The sequence below is a fragment of the Lates calcarifer genome, linkage group LG4 (assembly GCF_001640805.2).
Source record: "Lates calcarifer isolate ASB-BC8 linkage group LG4, TLL_Latcal_v3, whole genome shotgun sequence".
In the NCBI taxonomy this organism is placed as follows: domain Eukaryota; kingdom Metazoa; phylum Chordata; class Actinopteri; family Centropomidae; genus Lates; species Lates calcarifer.
Window position 1 is genome coordinate 2,619,857 of NC_066836.1, and position 12,632 is coordinate 2,632,488.

Below are 12,632 nucleotides of genomic sequence, written 5' to 3' on the forward strand. Positions count from 1 at the left end.
CTGATTAATCATATTTCTCTCTCTCCAGGACGCCGGCAGTCAGCAGATTGGATTTCTGTTGGGGAGCTGTGGAGTGACGGTGGCTCTGACCAGCGACGCCTGCCATAAAGGGTTACCCAAGAGTCCCACCGGAGAGATCCCACAGTTCAAAGGTCACACATAAATAAACACACACGTACACTTCTTCTGTGCTTGTTACACTGCAAGCAGTGGTGTTAGATATCAAGTAAACCATTCCCAGTGTTAGTGGGAATTCTTGCCAAAATCTGCTCCCATTTTCCTCAGAAGAATACCTGGAATTTTTGGCATGTTTGCACTTGTGTGTTAGTGAACAAAACCTTATTATTACCATCAGAAATATAAGTGGATCAACTTTTTATGCTAAAATAGCAGCATGCCATTCAGCTGTGAGGCAAAATATTTCATGGAACAAGCAGATTAAAGATAAAATTACATAAGGAAAACTGCCCAACTATCAAAAAGTGGCTTAAGACGTGAAGGACTCTCATTCCCACATCTGTAGAGTGCACATGCTTTAAAACAAATGGAGCATGAAGTGCAGAAAGTCCAGTAAAAGTTGCAATAAATCATCAGACAACAATGAACAACTTCTTCTTTAAATGTACTCATGCATTATAAAGATTGTGTGTGTGTGTGTGGTTATAAATAAGCCTATTTGTAGTGGTGATTTTATGTTTTGCTCGGTGTTTTATTGTTTCTCTCACCTGCAGACTGCAGATGGAAATTAGCCAGTAGTTAAATCTGGTACAAAGAATCTCTTCTCTTTTTTGAGATTAGTATATTTTGTACATGATCCCAATGTAAATGAATAAATAAATATAGATGGTTATACACTCCCTATGTAACCTGTCAGATTTATTAGAACTTATAAGAGGATATACTCAGCCAAACAACACTGAACAGTTAGCACTGATATTTTTTGTCTAAAACTGTTACCACTTAATCACCATGTATGAAAAAATGTCAATTAGAAGAGAAAACACAAATTTATGATAAGCTTTCAGCAGTTCTGCTTTTAAAATGAAATTTTATTCATGGTGAGTAATAATAAGACTTTCCAGGAAAAGAGCGATAAATTTCCTGAAGTAATGATTTTTAAATTATGTAGAAAAGACTGAACTCTGGGGAAAAGAAAGTTTATTTATATAGCTGCTTCAAAGTACTTTTCATGCAGTAAGGTGAAGAAATGCATTTAAATACAGAATAAAATAGAAAAAGACAATCAGTTCTATTGGAATAAAATTAGATTAAATAGAACTGGATGAAAAATAATAGAGTAGAAATACTGTTGCAAGGCAGAAATAAGCTCACAGAACACACACACGTGATATGAACCCACATAGTCAGGGGTCAGAGGTCAAAGCATGGCCGTGCCTCTCTTGTTTCAATTCAGATTTTCCTGCATCTCTCAGTGGGATGAATGGAAAGAGTGATGGCTGCAGACAGCTGGCTCAGTAATGGACGACAGGATGATAGAGAGACACAGAGAAAGAGAAGGGGAACAGACAGAGAGAGAGAGAGTCAGTGAAGCGGTAATGCAAATCGATAGAAGAAACGACTGACAAGACGGAGGAGGGAAAGAGAACGGATGGAAGGAGACACATGATGGATTGAGAATAAAGAGACATTAGCACTGAATAGAGAGAGAAAGAGAGAAGGAGAATCTCCTAGTGATTAATAACGACTGTTTGCTTTTCAGTAATGGATGTATAAATAGAAACATGATGCCGCCAGATTTACTGCTCCTCACTCAGCATAGATTTAGCAGTGTGTGTGTGTGTGTGTGTGTGTGTGTGCAGCTCATTAAGGTGGAGTGCTCCTCTTATTGATCAGCAGGCTTTAAACTCATCTCATTCACATGGCTGCTGATTGTTTCTTCTGTCTCGCTGCCCGGCAGGAACAGGAGCATTAATTCAGACATTAACAGGCTGAGCATACTGACGACTCAGTCATGTTCGGCCATGTGAACACTCTGCACTGAGAAATACATCCTTGAAAAAGGAAAAAAAAAAAAATCAGTTGTAATAACAGTTGAAGTAAAATGAAGGCATGTTGACACTGCACAAGACTCTCTGACTGATTGAGTTATACAGAAGTATGTATATACATATTTATCTTCACCGATATGCTGATGATGCACAACAAATCGTGAACAACCATCCACGTGGAAACGTGGTCTCAGGCACAGTTTCCGTCAGGTGTTAATTGGCAGGTCGCACACCAACAAGGTGAATATTGCCACCTACTGTATGAGTGTGTACATAATGCATCATTCTCTGGAAAACCGTCTTTGGTTAAGTGATGTTTAACCAGTTTCTTGGAGATACTGAAACATGGCAGGGACCAAAGCTGTCTCACAGGGGCAGTATATTCATATTTGTAGATGATGGAGCTGACTGGTTCCTCATTCTGATCAGTTACTCTAAAGCATGAAAACAAATCAATAACATTTAGTGCCTTCCTGAAGATCTGCAACTGGACTGTATGGAGGCCCTCTGGTGACATTTGAAAGAAAAAAATGATTTATTTAAATGATTTCAAGAGATATTTATTTATCTCTTGCGAGTTGCTGAAGTATGTCATCATAATTCATTCCAAGGTTCAAATCAAATGAAATCAAGTCAAAATTGTCCGTGTTTGCCAGCAGCTACTTATGATACCCCTGCCAATAAGTCAATAAACAACTGACTAATGATAATTTTATTGTAGCCACAAGTCATTCATCTCATTCCCTCAGCTTATTAAAACTCAGCCACGACTTAATGATCTCATTCCTACACATTATTAACTTGTGGCCACACTGTATTTTTTTCCTTCATATGTCACCAGAGGTCCTCTATAGGATTGGTTGCATAATGGGAAGAAATAAATATGGCTTGTGATAATCTTGGCCAACTTTCTAACTCAAACTGCAGGTCCAAATCCAATCAAAGATCTGGTTCCAGACCCAGTCCAGTCTAAATGAGGTTTAACAGGTGAATCAGGAGGAAAGGTCAAACTACAAACGTTAAAATTAAAATGTCTCCAACATTCTTAAACCTCCAAAATACAGCAACTGAAAGGCTAAGTTTGTTTTGTATCCTCGTGTGTCCAGGCTGGCCCAAGGTGCTGTGGTTCGTTGCAGAGTCCAAACACCTCTCCAAACCGCCCCGAGACTGGTTCCCACATATCAAGGACGCCAACCAAGACACCGCCTACATCGAGGTAAAGCACACTGAAGCATGTCTTCTCAGGGGGGCAACAAAAGATTTCCACTTGTGTAGGTTTGTTCATCACAGTCTGGTGAATGTAAATCAATGGCACTACACGTCTTTTTGGATTAGTATCACACCCCAGTTTAGTGGATGTTTCTCCGCCGTCATCCTGTCTGATTGATTTGAATTTACCCTAACGTCCCTTTAAGCAACCGGCCAGTAATTGCACCAGCAGCAAGGTGAAATGTCTCCTTGATTGCATCGCGGATTGAAAAAGGCTGAGAGGAAAATGATGAAAAGAGGAGGGATGATTGAAAAACGATTGACCTTTTGTTTTTTAACAGAAGTCTCAGACTGTCGAGACAGATGAAATTACTGTGGAGCTTATTTCTATCTGTGGCGCAAAGAAATTTGTCTCATTTCTTCAGCACGTCTGACATTTTTTTCTCTTTTTTGAAAGATAACGTCTCAACATGATTCATAACTTTAATAGCAGCTCATAATGTTCTTTATTCTCATGCCTGCAGTTGTTTTGTCAGATAGGTGCCAGACTTTTCAGACAGGGGAGATCTTATTTTGGGGAAGAATGTCATTGATTATTGTCGACTCCAAAGCATTCAGACATCATTTTGGTTTTGGGAACTCTGTAAAAAAAATAAATAAAGAAAGAAGCTTAAAAAATGTCAATCAATACTTCCAGAGCTGATCCAGGCCTCAGAAATATATTAATATTGTTTTTGAGATGACTTCATGTTTTTATAGTCGCACAGTTTGACTGACAGCTGAGATATGTTGTCACATACTTTGACAGCATTTTGACTCTGATGCCACCTGCATTGTTTTATAACTGAGACTGAGAGAGACAGCAGACAGGCAACAGACTCTCTGCCATTATATCTTACCTGTTGAACTTCTCTAAGCATCTATTGTTGTTCTGTGTAACTCTGGTGAGCAGCTCAAACTGCTGGAATCAGGCCCAGCAAGTTCAAGAGTAATGCTGAACTGTAGATCAGTTAAAAAGACCTAGAAGTCATTAAAACCAGCGTTTATCTCTGATATCCAGTGAGGAAACTTTGACAATATCAATATTATAAACAGAGCTTGGTGTGTTTGTTACAGTGACGGCACTTCCTGCTGCAGAAGATTCAAATACTTTTGCCTAATTATTATTTTTCAAGAGAAGGAGATGAGAGAAAAAGTAAAAGAGAAAAGGGAAAGCTGGGGTGAGAGCTGCTCAAGCCATAATTGTAGCTTGGTTATAGTAGGTAACTGAGGTGCCATAATTTCTAAGCATGAAATAGATGATTTCATAGATAAATCACAGCCCTGGATGCTCATCTTTGTGTATCGTGCGACGAAAAATGTCCTGGAAAAGTCCTGGAAAAGGAGCTGTAGGAAGTAGTGGAGAACCCTGATGGTGTCTTAGAAATGTAAATAATCTACGACTATACATTAACATCACCTCACCTCTGTCTCTGTCTCCGTCTGTCCAGTATAAAACCTGTAAGGATGGCAGCGTCCTCGGCGTAACCGTGATGAGGATAGCCATGCTCACACACTGCCAGGCCCTCACACAGTCCTGCTCATACACAGAAGGTAACACACTTCATTTTATTCAGTCTGAAGCATCTTTCACCTTTGATGGCTGGTCAATGTTCACGTCTCTCTCTCTCCCTCTCGTCCTCCAGCTGAGACCATAGTGAATGTATTAGACTTCAAGAAGGACGTCGGACTGTGGCACGCTGTCCTGACTGTAAGGAAAAACACATTTCAACTTGTGAAGAATGAGGAAATTGAACAGACTTTCTCTTTTAATGCAACATAGATTGTGATTTGGTTGGGGACTCACATAATATGTGTTTCTATGCATTAAATATTAAACTAAAAACAGTCGACTCTCTGTTAAGTTCTCTTGAAACATCATTCTCTCTGTCTTTGTGTCTCTGTCAGAGTGTGATGAATATGATGCATGTCATCAGTATTCCCTACGCCCTCATGAAGGTCAACCCTCTGTCCTGGATCCAAAAAGTCTGCCAGTACAAAGGTACGAAATACCAGTTATTGCCTCAGAAGTACCTGTGAATAGATGTCAATAACACAGATTTTAAGCAGCTGAATTTGTTGTGTTTATTGTGTGTAGCCAAAGTGGCCTGTGCGAAGTCGCGGGACATGCACTGGGCTCTGGTGGCCCATCGGGACCAGAGAGACATCAACCTGAGCTCCCTGCGCATGCTGGTGGTGGCTGACGGTTCAAATCCCTGTAAGAACACACACTCTCTGGTGGTGCAATGGTAAAATCATTAAAAACTAAAGGGTTTATCCTCTGGGAACCATGAATATCCACCCCACCACTCTGCACAAACTCTCTGCACTGTTCCTTTGTTCTATTCCAACAAATAACACATTGCATCCAGTCCTTTTTATAATCTTTCAACAAGAACCTTTAACCAGATGAAGGAATTTAGTCACTGGACATTTGAATCTTAGGGTATTAGAGAAACAAGCCGAGCAAACACACCTGACATCCTGATTTATAATGTGAAACTTCTTTATTCAGTGCTTTTATTGGTTTTAACCACCTGGTCCTTTTGTTTCGGAGAGGAGGAGATAGTGGAAATACCATAAACAGCTTTACTGTCAGCCTCTCTTAAAATCACAGCATCTTCGCTCTGTCATTTTACTGAAGAGCACTGCCTTGTTTAACTGTGTCTGTAGGAGAATGTCCTAATTACACATTGCCACCTGTTAAGCTCCATGTAGATATTTTTAAAATCCACAAAACATGTTTAGTCAGTGTAATAAACCTGTAAACCGCCTGAGAAGCAAAACCCAGGGGAGTAAAAGTCCAATACTGTTTGTAAAGTTTATTTCAGTGAGTGCACAGTAATAACTGAGACAGTCTTAATGAGCATATCAACATTTTTTATCAAACTAAAACTATAAAGATGTAAAGAAATACTGAAGGATTCTGAAAAGTGATTCCCAGTGGAAACTACTCTCTTACAATTAAAAGAATAGCTGTAATGAGCTGCTTCCTGCTCGCTATTTGCTGAATTGCACATGGAAAAAAAGTTTTGACCGTTTCTCTCTCTCTCAGGGTCGATTTCATCCTGTGACGCCTTCCTCAACGTCTTCCAGACTAAAGGTTTGAAGCCGGAGGTCATCTGTCCCTGCGCCAGCTCCCCCGAGGCTCTCACTGTGGCTATAAGGAGGTACACTCACTCATATGCCAGAGGCTGATTTTCCACATGTATGTGTCTTTTTATAAAAACATCTTTGTAGTTGTGAGCGCACACGTGTTGAACATCACAAGACACATAAACAGAGTTACAGTAATTTCAGACACATGAAGTTTAATTGGAAAAGAGAGACATCTGCAGCAACTTGTAGAAAGAAAAGTCTGTAAATTATCTTTGCTATTGTCTGATATGTGTCTGTGCTTATTTTTAAAAATATAAATCAAGTCGTCATCATCATAAGGAGTCACATCCTCCAATTTTAAACAAAGTTTGTCCTGAAATCACTTACTTCATGTCCTTATCCTCTATCCAAACACTTTTCCACTTACAGCAGTTTGATGTTTCAATGATTTTTATTGTGATTTTTACATGATACAGATTCATTTCCTCAGTAAATAAGAAGCTCCTTCAGTGGCCGTACCCTCCTCCCACTACATCCCAGTCTTATTTTAACTCATGATGATTAACTCAAGTCTCGACTTTACAACTCTGTGGCTTTGGAAACACTGAACTTACAATCTTTAATCCTCTTTCATCATCTACACTGTGCTTCAAACATGTAAACTCCACATTACAGTCAAACTGGAGCAGCTGCCCTCCACGTGTTGGCTTGATTACAACACTGTAAAAGTGTGTGTGCTTGTGCCACACATAGGCCAATAAATGCCACTTTATCTGAATGGGTGCGGCAGTAATGAACTCACTTCAAAGGTCTTACATTGACATACACCAGTCTAGACCTCACTCAGCCTAAATATAACTCAAACCTTAACCATAACCACCCTAAAAAGTCTTCACCCTTAAACAGCCTGGTGATAATTTGCAGAAAATACCCTCATCCTCACTTCACAAAACATTTACCTTTTAACTTTTCAAGTTGCCCCTTCCTTCAAAAAATGTCCTCACTGTCCAGTGTGTCCTTGCTTTCCAGAGATCCCCTCACATCACAAAAAATCCTAATTTTCCAGGAAAATGTCCACACTCTTTAAAGTTGTCTTCTTATTATTTTTTAAAATGTCCTTGTTCAACAAAAAAGTTTGTTGTTGTCTCCTTCCAAAACTGTCCTTGCTTCCTGGAAATGTCTCGAAATGTTTTTGCTTTTCAGAAATATTCACAATTTCTCTTCACTTCTCCAAAAAACCACTGACTTTCTAAAGGTGCCCTCTCTTTGAAAAATATGTCCTCACTTTCCAAAACTGTCATTAAAGCCTGAGTTTACTCAGTAATTGTTCTCACTTCTCCCCAAAATGTCCACACTTTACTTTTTTCTCCTCACTTGCCAGAAATATTGTGACTTTCTCAAACTGCTGTCTTTTAAAATGATGTCCTTCTTCACAAGAAGTGTCCTCATGCTCTTGGTGTAAAAGACTAATTTGTTCTCAGACAGATAAAAAATACAAGATCATACACTCATAATTAACGGTGCTCCATCACCCTGCACGCCGTCTGATTGTCTGTTTCCCTGCAGGCCAGTGGAGGAGGGCAGCACCCCTCCTGGTCGCGGCGTGTTGTCCATGCAGGGTCTGAGTCACGGCGTGATCCGGGTCGACTCGGAGGAGAAGCTGTCGGTCCTCACGCTGCAGGACGTCGGCTCCGTCATGCCCGGAGGTGAGACGCACCTGAAATCTGCTTTTCACCGGGAGTCAGATTAGAAGAGTCTTTTTTTGAAATCTTTCTTATCACCTGTCTTTCTTTCTAGCTATGATGTGTGTGGTGAAACCGGAAGGCGTTCCTCTGCTCTGTAAAACCGATGAGATCGGGGAGTTGTGTGTTTGCACTGTCGCCACGGGAACCTCCTATTATGGCCTGGCTGGTATGACCAAGAACACCTTTGAGGTGAGGGCGTGAACACTTTTCTCACCTTCCTCTCTTTGTTAAAATCCTTAAAAGCTTTTTGAACCTGGACCGTGCTTCCTCCCAGGTTTTCCCCATGTCCAACAACGGGGCTCCCGTCAGCGAGTTTCCCTTCACCAGGACCGGCCTGCTGGGTTTCATCGGACCTGCAGGTCTGATCTTCGTGGCGGGGAAGATGGACGGCCTGATGGTGGTCGGGGGACGTCGGCACAACGCTGACGACATCGTGGCCACGGCACTCGCTGTGGAGCCCATGAAGTTTGTCTACAGGGGCAGGTGAGTCCTGTGTCTGGGCTCTCCATCTTTGGCCGTCTCCTCTCATGGAGGTCGTCATGTTCGCTCTTTGTTTTGCAGGATAGCGGTGTTCTCCATCACGGTGCTTCACGATGAGAGGATCGTGGTCGTGGCTGAGCAGAGGCCAGACTCCACCGAGGAGGACAGTTTCCAGTGGATGAGCCGAGTTCTGCAGGTAAATATTAAAAGGGGCTGATTCTGAGACCAATTATTAGTAATCAAGCAGACAAATAACCAACACATAACTCAACATTATCTTATAGCAAAAAGTGCAGCAGCATTTATTACAAAGTTAATTGAAAATATGAGGAAAAACAAAGTTTGACAATGCTAACGTTAGCTAGCCAAACTAGCTAATGGTAGCACCAAACTGTTTTTCTTGATTTGTTTAAAAATTGAAACTTATCAACTGCAGCTATTTGCTCTTCTCTTTCTCAACACAAGGAAAGGATAGGTTTTTCCTCATAAAAATAGGTTTTGCCCCAGAACTCCAAATGTGGATTAATCCGCTGCTGAAAGTAGTCCCCAATAAACACTCTGTTTTCTCCTGTTTGTTTGATGAAAAACTACAGTAACCAGATGTTTTATTGAATTACAGAGCAAAGTTTAAAATGAAACTTTATGTTTTTGACCTGTTTCATAATATTTACATCTTCAGTAGGAATCAGTGTGTTTGGAACTGAAACTGGAGAGGTCAGAAAGTACTGACAGGCGGACTAACACGTCAGTGGTTTTTGGTCTTTTCATGGGATTTTTGTCGACAATAACAAAACTATTGAGTAACACCAGATTTATCTTGCAGCACAAACCAGATCAGGGAAACACACCAGACAGACACACACATTCTTTCACACCACATTTCTGTCTACATCCACACACATATACAGTATATGATCCTGTGCTTTACGTTCACGCTGTGCAGATAGAGTCTCAGTCCAAACTCCAGATCTCTCTCTAAGCCGGTCTGGAGACTGTGGTGAAACTATAAAAACCGTCTGCATTTTTACAGCTGCAATAAAACCAAATCTCTTTATTCCTTTTACCATCACAGATACCGGCCTGGATGTTTTTTACATTTAGCTCATGTGGTTACAGACACTGTCAGCGTTTTAAGATGACAGGATGCGACAGCACTCGGAGAGCTGCTCATATTTTCATACCGGCGATGATGGAACATTTTATGTTACGTTTAAGTTAAGACACGTTACATCAGGTGTGAGGTGTTAATAAAATGACAATTTTAAAAGATACTTCCAGCTCTGTACAATCCCATCAATCAGTTGCATGACATTTGTTGTTATTTTATTTTAAAATCTTACAAATATTCCAATCATTTCCTGTCTCAATGGGTTAATAATTAGTTAAATGACCATTTTTAGCTGGAACACGTTTAAAATCAGAAAGCAATCAATGTGTGATTCTGTTTTACAATAACTTTAGAGGAACTTTTTTTTTCTGTCTTATTCTAACTTCTCTTTAGCCCCGCAAAACCCACCAGTCAAGTCAAGTCAGTTTATTTATATAACAGTCAATCACAGTAGAAGTTATCTCAAGGCACTTTTCATACATATTTATATCATAATAATATTTACAAAGAGAGACCCAACAAGCATCACCCTGTTTTGGCTATTTAAGGACTATTAAGGAACATTTATTGTTTCCTACAGTCTGTGGAAACAACGTGCAACTGCGATTTTCAGTTTGTTCGTCTCTTGAGTCTTTACTGATACTTTAACACAACTGTCACCTCTGGAAAATGGTGAATAATGTGATAAGTAAAGCTCAAACTTGAGGTAACATTTTTCACCCTCTAACCCTCCAGGCGATAGACGGTATCCACCAGGTGGGGGTGTACTGCCTGGCTCTGGTGCCCTCCAACACTCTGCCCAAGACTCCCCTGGGTGGCATCCACCTGTCAGAGACCAAGCAGCTCTTCCTGGAGGGGTCGCTGCACCCCTGCAACGTGCTCATGTGTCCGCACACCTGCGTCACCAACCTGCCCAAACCCCGGCAGAAACAACCAGGTAGAGTGTGAAGCTGACATCACTTAACTCCCCTCCCGTCTCACCTGTCCTCACATTCGTCCTCCTCCTCTTCTTCCTCAGAGATCGGTCCTGCGTCCGTGATGGTTGGGAATCTGGTGTCGGGGAAGCGGATCGCTCAGGCCAGCGGCAGGGATCTGGGTCAGATCGAAGACAATGACCAGGCAAGGAAGGTGTGTGTGAGAGGGGGTCTGCTGGTTTTCACCATCGTCATCATCATAAACATCACACACACATTTTTAATGAAGCATTTGGCTCGATTGTTCCAGGTCACACTGGTCATTTATCTTTTAATTCATGTAGAATCAATTCATTTCTCCTGGAAGTCGTAGCTGAATCTACATTTAAAGGTTTCATACATATTCCTTTTGTTCAAGATGCAAAGTTGCTTTTTCTTTCTCACCATGACTCGACGTTAATGAAGCAAAGAGAAAGTCTGAAGTCTGTAGGTGAAAGTGCAGTTTGTTCAGATCATTTTTGTCCCAGTAACAGTGAGACAGGAGAGAGAGAGTCAGTGGAGAAACCAAAATAGAAATAAGAAATAGAGGTCATAAGAGCAAGAAAAACAGAAATGAAAAGCGAGCATGTGAACAGGAGAGACTGAGAAATAAAGAGAGAGAAAACAGCAAAGAATAATTGAAGTAGAGAGAGCGGGAGTGATGGAGAGCAACAGGCGGTGTGTGTTACTGACAGGACTGATTTTCCTCCCTCTCCTCTCTCGTGGTGAAAATGTCATCAGTTACAGCGTCAGGCAGCCGGCGACTGCACACACAGTGTAGACTCTAATGAGAAGAGACAGGCCCCAAATAATAACAACCGCCACCTCCGCCGCAGCACGCTGGGAGGCTGCAGCAGCCGCTGTCTTCATCAGCCACGCTCACGACACGCTGCCGCTCTGGTTGTTTGTTTGGGTGTAATTGAACAGATGCTGATGAACTTTGTGTTTTCTGGTGGGTTCAGTATCATGTCAAATAAACTCCTCGAGCTACAGCCCAGGTTGTTTTCTGGACGTGCTCTTATTGTCTTTTTGCTGAGAGTTAGATGACAAGATTAAAACCACTTAGCTTAGCTCAGCATAAAGACTGCAAACAGGGGAAACCTAGCCTAGCCTGGCTCTATGTTTAGTTTGTTTTATCTTTTATGGGGGGATTTCTGATCCTTCCAGGTTTAGTTGATCAGATAATCTTCACAGATGAACACCACTGTTCTGATGTTTGAAGTAAGAAGCTAATGTTAGGCTATAAACCAACTACACCACGGTCACATGACGTCAATGTCTCCACCACTAAGCTTCCAACTGGTCATTTCATTTAGCTCTGAGCTCTTCTCCAAAAGCCTTTCTTCTTAGAAAGTTAGTGAGAGTTTGAAAGAGCGTGAGTAGAAACACAACGAGGCTGTAAAGGTGGACTGGTGAGTAGACCAGTCCAGGAGACATCTGTTTGTTCGGATTAAACAGAAGAGATATAACTTGTTAATCAGTGTTTGGTAGGTGGATTTTCTTACTTTTTTTTTAAAAGAAGTAAAAAGTTTACAGGAACAGTTAAAAAGAAATGAAACATGGCTGAAGAGACACCTCTGGAGGGAGCGCAGTGTGGTGGTCAACCTGCTGATTTTCTGGCCGTGTTCTCTAAACCTTTACCAGTTTCAATAAATAGATTATCAGCTCACATTTCTGTTCTTACTCTGTTAGTTTCAGTGCATCTTCAACACTGAAAAGTTATGGTGTTCTGTCTTGACAGCTGAACACATAAGAAGTCAAGAACATTTAGACATGATACCAAAAGAAGGTCTGTAGATTTTTTAAATTATTTATATTCTTCACATAATGTTATATTTTATTTTCAATAAATTTTACTTCCCAATAAGCCTCTTTTATCCAGAAGTAATCCATTTTAATTCTACACTTGAAATATATTTAGTCTAAAAACACCGGACCTGTACAGTCCCCACCCGGGTTAAACTACCTCAGAGCTCTTAGGTTCAGAATT

At 40.9% G+C, this 12,632-nt stretch overlaps 1 protein-coding gene across 6 annotated transcripts in view; it reads left to right on the forward strand.

Moving 5' to 3' along the window:
- Positions 1-12,632, forward strand: part of LOC108884788 (disco-interacting protein 2 homolog C) — a 167,521-nt gene that overhangs the window by 135,032 nt on the left and 19,857 nt on the right. For 4 of the 6 annotated variants that reach the window (XM_051069779.1, XM_018678874.2, XM_051069781.1 and 1 more), the window contains exons 11-23: positions 29-152; positions 3,116-3,225; positions 4,709-4,811; positions 4,904-4,968; positions 5,166-5,259; positions 5,356-5,475; positions 6,313-6,427; positions 7,923-8,062; positions 8,154-8,290; positions 8,376-8,584; positions 8,663-8,777; positions 10,425-10,626; positions 10,708-10,817. In XM_051069779.1, the coding sequence (XP_050925736.1) occupies positions 29-152; positions 3,116-3,225; positions 4,709-4,811; positions 4,904-4,968; positions 5,166-5,259; positions 5,356-5,475; positions 6,313-6,427; positions 7,923-8,062; positions 8,154-8,290; positions 8,376-8,584; positions 8,663-8,777; positions 10,425-10,626; positions 10,708-10,817 (1,644 nt within the window). The remainder of the gene's footprint in view (positions 1-28; positions 153-3,115; positions 3,226-4,708; positions 4,812-4,903; positions 4,969-5,165; positions 5,260-5,355; positions 5,476-6,312; positions 6,428-7,922; positions 8,063-8,153; positions 8,291-8,375; positions 8,585-8,662; positions 8,778-10,424; positions 10,627-10,707; positions 10,818-12,632) is intronic. The other 2 variants (XM_051069780.1, XM_018678875.2) reach the window with 1 other exon arrangement.